The sequence below is a fragment of the Pygoscelis adeliae genome, unplaced genomic scaffold (assembly GCF_000699105.1).
Source record: "Pygoscelis adeliae isolate BGI_AS28 unplaced genomic scaffold, ASM69910v1 Scaffold38, whole genome shotgun sequence".
Classification (NCBI taxonomy): domain Eukaryota; kingdom Metazoa; phylum Chordata; class Aves; order Sphenisciformes; family Spheniscidae; genus Pygoscelis; species Pygoscelis adeliae.
In genome coordinates this window covers 11,321,346-11,323,928 of record NW_008825614.1, presented here as the reverse complement: position 1 = coordinate 11,323,928, position 2,583 = coordinate 11,321,346, and the positions used below count along the sequence as shown (strand labels likewise).

The following is a 2,583-nucleotide window of genomic DNA, read 5'->3' as shown; positions in this document are numbered from 1 at the left end:
GTCCTCTGCCTTGCACTGGCACGGCCGCTGGTCTGAGCTCTTAGTGAAATGATTTGACTCTCTAAGATGGCAAGAAACTAGCCCCACAGGAAAAGTACATTTTTTTAATATATATATATATTTTTTTTTTTTTACTGCATCAGCTACGAGTGCTTATATTCTCAAAGATAAAGGCAGGGGAAGATCTGAAAAGAAATCCATAAACTTGGAAGTTACAGAGCTTGTGACAAAACAGTGGCTATATTTACTTGACTATAGTATTGTACCTCATGACAGTCTAAGAAAAGAAAAGGGAAGTGGGGCATTATATGGGAAATAATGGCTTAGAAGGAACCTGTGGGAAAGGATTCCTTTGGGGATGGAAGACTACCCAAGGTCCTATGTGTTTTAGAAAGTGCTTTGTTTTCTTGACACAGTAGACTTCTCACAATGTAAATATCTGTGTCCTCTTCTTTTAAAGGTATGGAAGTCCTGGAAATGTAACTAAAGAATACTTTGAATTCTCCGAGTTTTTTTTAAAAACCTACGCTGTGGGCATACAACAGGTATGTACCGTTCATTTGTTTCTGAATTAGAACATTTTGGCTGAACCAATGTATTGTTTTCAACAGTGTGCTCGTATCAAAGTTCATTCATTAAACAAAAATGAACGGTCAGGCAGGTTTTCCTTTTAGTGACTGAAAAGTTCTTTAGATCTTGGTGCTATACAACTGAGGTGTAACACCACAAATTTTCAGCAATTCAAAACAACCTTGCAGGAAAATTCTCAGAAAAGGCGAGTGCTGATAAAATGGTATTATCACCATGTATAAACATTCTAGATACAGCTGAGAGAAAACACTATTGATGCAGAGGCCTCATGTCATAGAAGGGTGTATTTTCAGGCTAGTCTTCAGTAAGTGCTTTTGCTGCAAATAACTTAGGCACAGTAATCCAATGATACTGTTTTATTTCAGGAAGATACAAGCAGATTAGAAAGTGTCTGGAGAACAGCAATAAAAGTTATTTTATACCTGGAAAGCATATTTTATGAAAATACAGCATAAATTCACAATTTGCAAGGAAATTATTTTTGTTGGGGAATGCTAATTATTTGTGATTAACGTGGCGTTGTGGAGACGGTTCAGTTCTGATAAAGTTGCACAGAAGAGAGGCAGTTCCTGTCAGTTTTCTGTGTTTTTCTGCCAGCTCATCTGTGGGCCCCTGGGAACGTGGGCTTCCAGGCTTTCAGCATCTCCCTGGTTTGGTGGAATGGCTATAGCAATTGGGTGCCTGAAAGCCCTGAGGGCGCTGGCTCCCAGGCTCAGATGTTTTTGGCACAGCTCCTCCTGTTTCTCATTCAGCCTGCCGTACACTAGATGACTAGGAGCGGTAGTTCCCAGGCTTTTGGCTCAGCTAAAGCTCTTGGGTGTCCAGCCTTTTGGGCTACATATTCCAAACAGGCTCCTAAGAAGCCAGGAGAATGCAGTACTCTCTCCTGCTCGTGATTCTGGGCTCTTGATTCCCTTTGGCCGATAAGCCTTGAAAAACACCTGGGAATGCTGTTTTTCAAGTGACAAGCGTTTGGATAATATGTATTTCCAGAATATGTGGCTTCTCAGCACACTGCCAGGTGAAATATCCCTGACACAGCATCTGCAGGCTTTGCACAGTTCAAATTTCCAGTGTCTTCAATGCAGGATGCCAGGCTGTTGTTGTCACTTCAAGTCAAATTTAAACTAGATTTCAAAATACCAGGATTGTCTGCAAAACAAAAATACTTTTCTCCATCCAGTTTGACAACAGAATAGTTTATCCATCAGCGTATTAATTCTGTGTAAATATGTAAATGTTAAGAACAAGAGAAATGGTTGTGGTAAGGCTGTAGGCATTAAATGAAAAGAAAAGGGAAACAGTCTAATATCTGTTCTAAACTCCTTGCAACGTTTAACTCCTGAGTGGAGAAATAGACTCCCATGGGCATTTGTCATTTGAAATACTTAAAAGTTTTTCTGTTAAGAGATTAGGCTATGTAGCAGAGGGAGCAGTTTAGCTTTCAAGATAAATGGACTGGACAATCTGCACATTTTTTCCATTTCTGGCTCTTAAATGCTGATTTGTCACATTTCCTTGCAGAGTTAGTAAGAATTCTGTTGTGAATATTACATTACTAAACCTTCATTACTTCCTTGTCACTTGTTAAGTGCTGACATCGTGCTAGAGTCCATATGAGATGCCCACATGGAGCGTATTGTATAAAAGACTTAAGATCAGACTTAGTACTCCCAATGAAGGAGTTATGTTCAAAATAAGATTTATTATAATGTTGTGAAGAATTATGAAGCAGAATTGTCCTTCTGAAAATATATGACTATTTTGTTATGCATTGCCCTTGATTTTTATTGTTATTCATGTACATGCCAATTCTTTACACTTATTAACACTTAATAGTTCATCTGCCATTAATGCAGATTAGTGGCTTTGTACTGTAGGTTTTTCTTAGTAGAGCAAGCCTTTATATTAAGGAAGCTTTGTGTGATACAGTTTGTGATAGCATGTTAGGTGATACTATCTGATGGTTACAACAGGTAATTGAAGTTAAGG

At 38.6% G+C, this 2,583-nt stretch overlaps 1 protein-coding gene across 1 annotated transcript in view; it reads left to right on the top strand.

The window, feature by feature from the left end:
- IPO8 (importin 8) overlaps positions 1–2,583 on the top strand; it is a 44,362-nt gene that overhangs the window by 12,529 nt on the left and 29,250 nt on the right. The window contains exon 8 of the mRNA XM_009333033.1: positions 461–545. Coding sequence (XP_009331308.1) covers positions 461–545 — 85 coding nt within the window. The remainder of the gene's footprint in view (positions 1–460; positions 546–2,583) is intronic.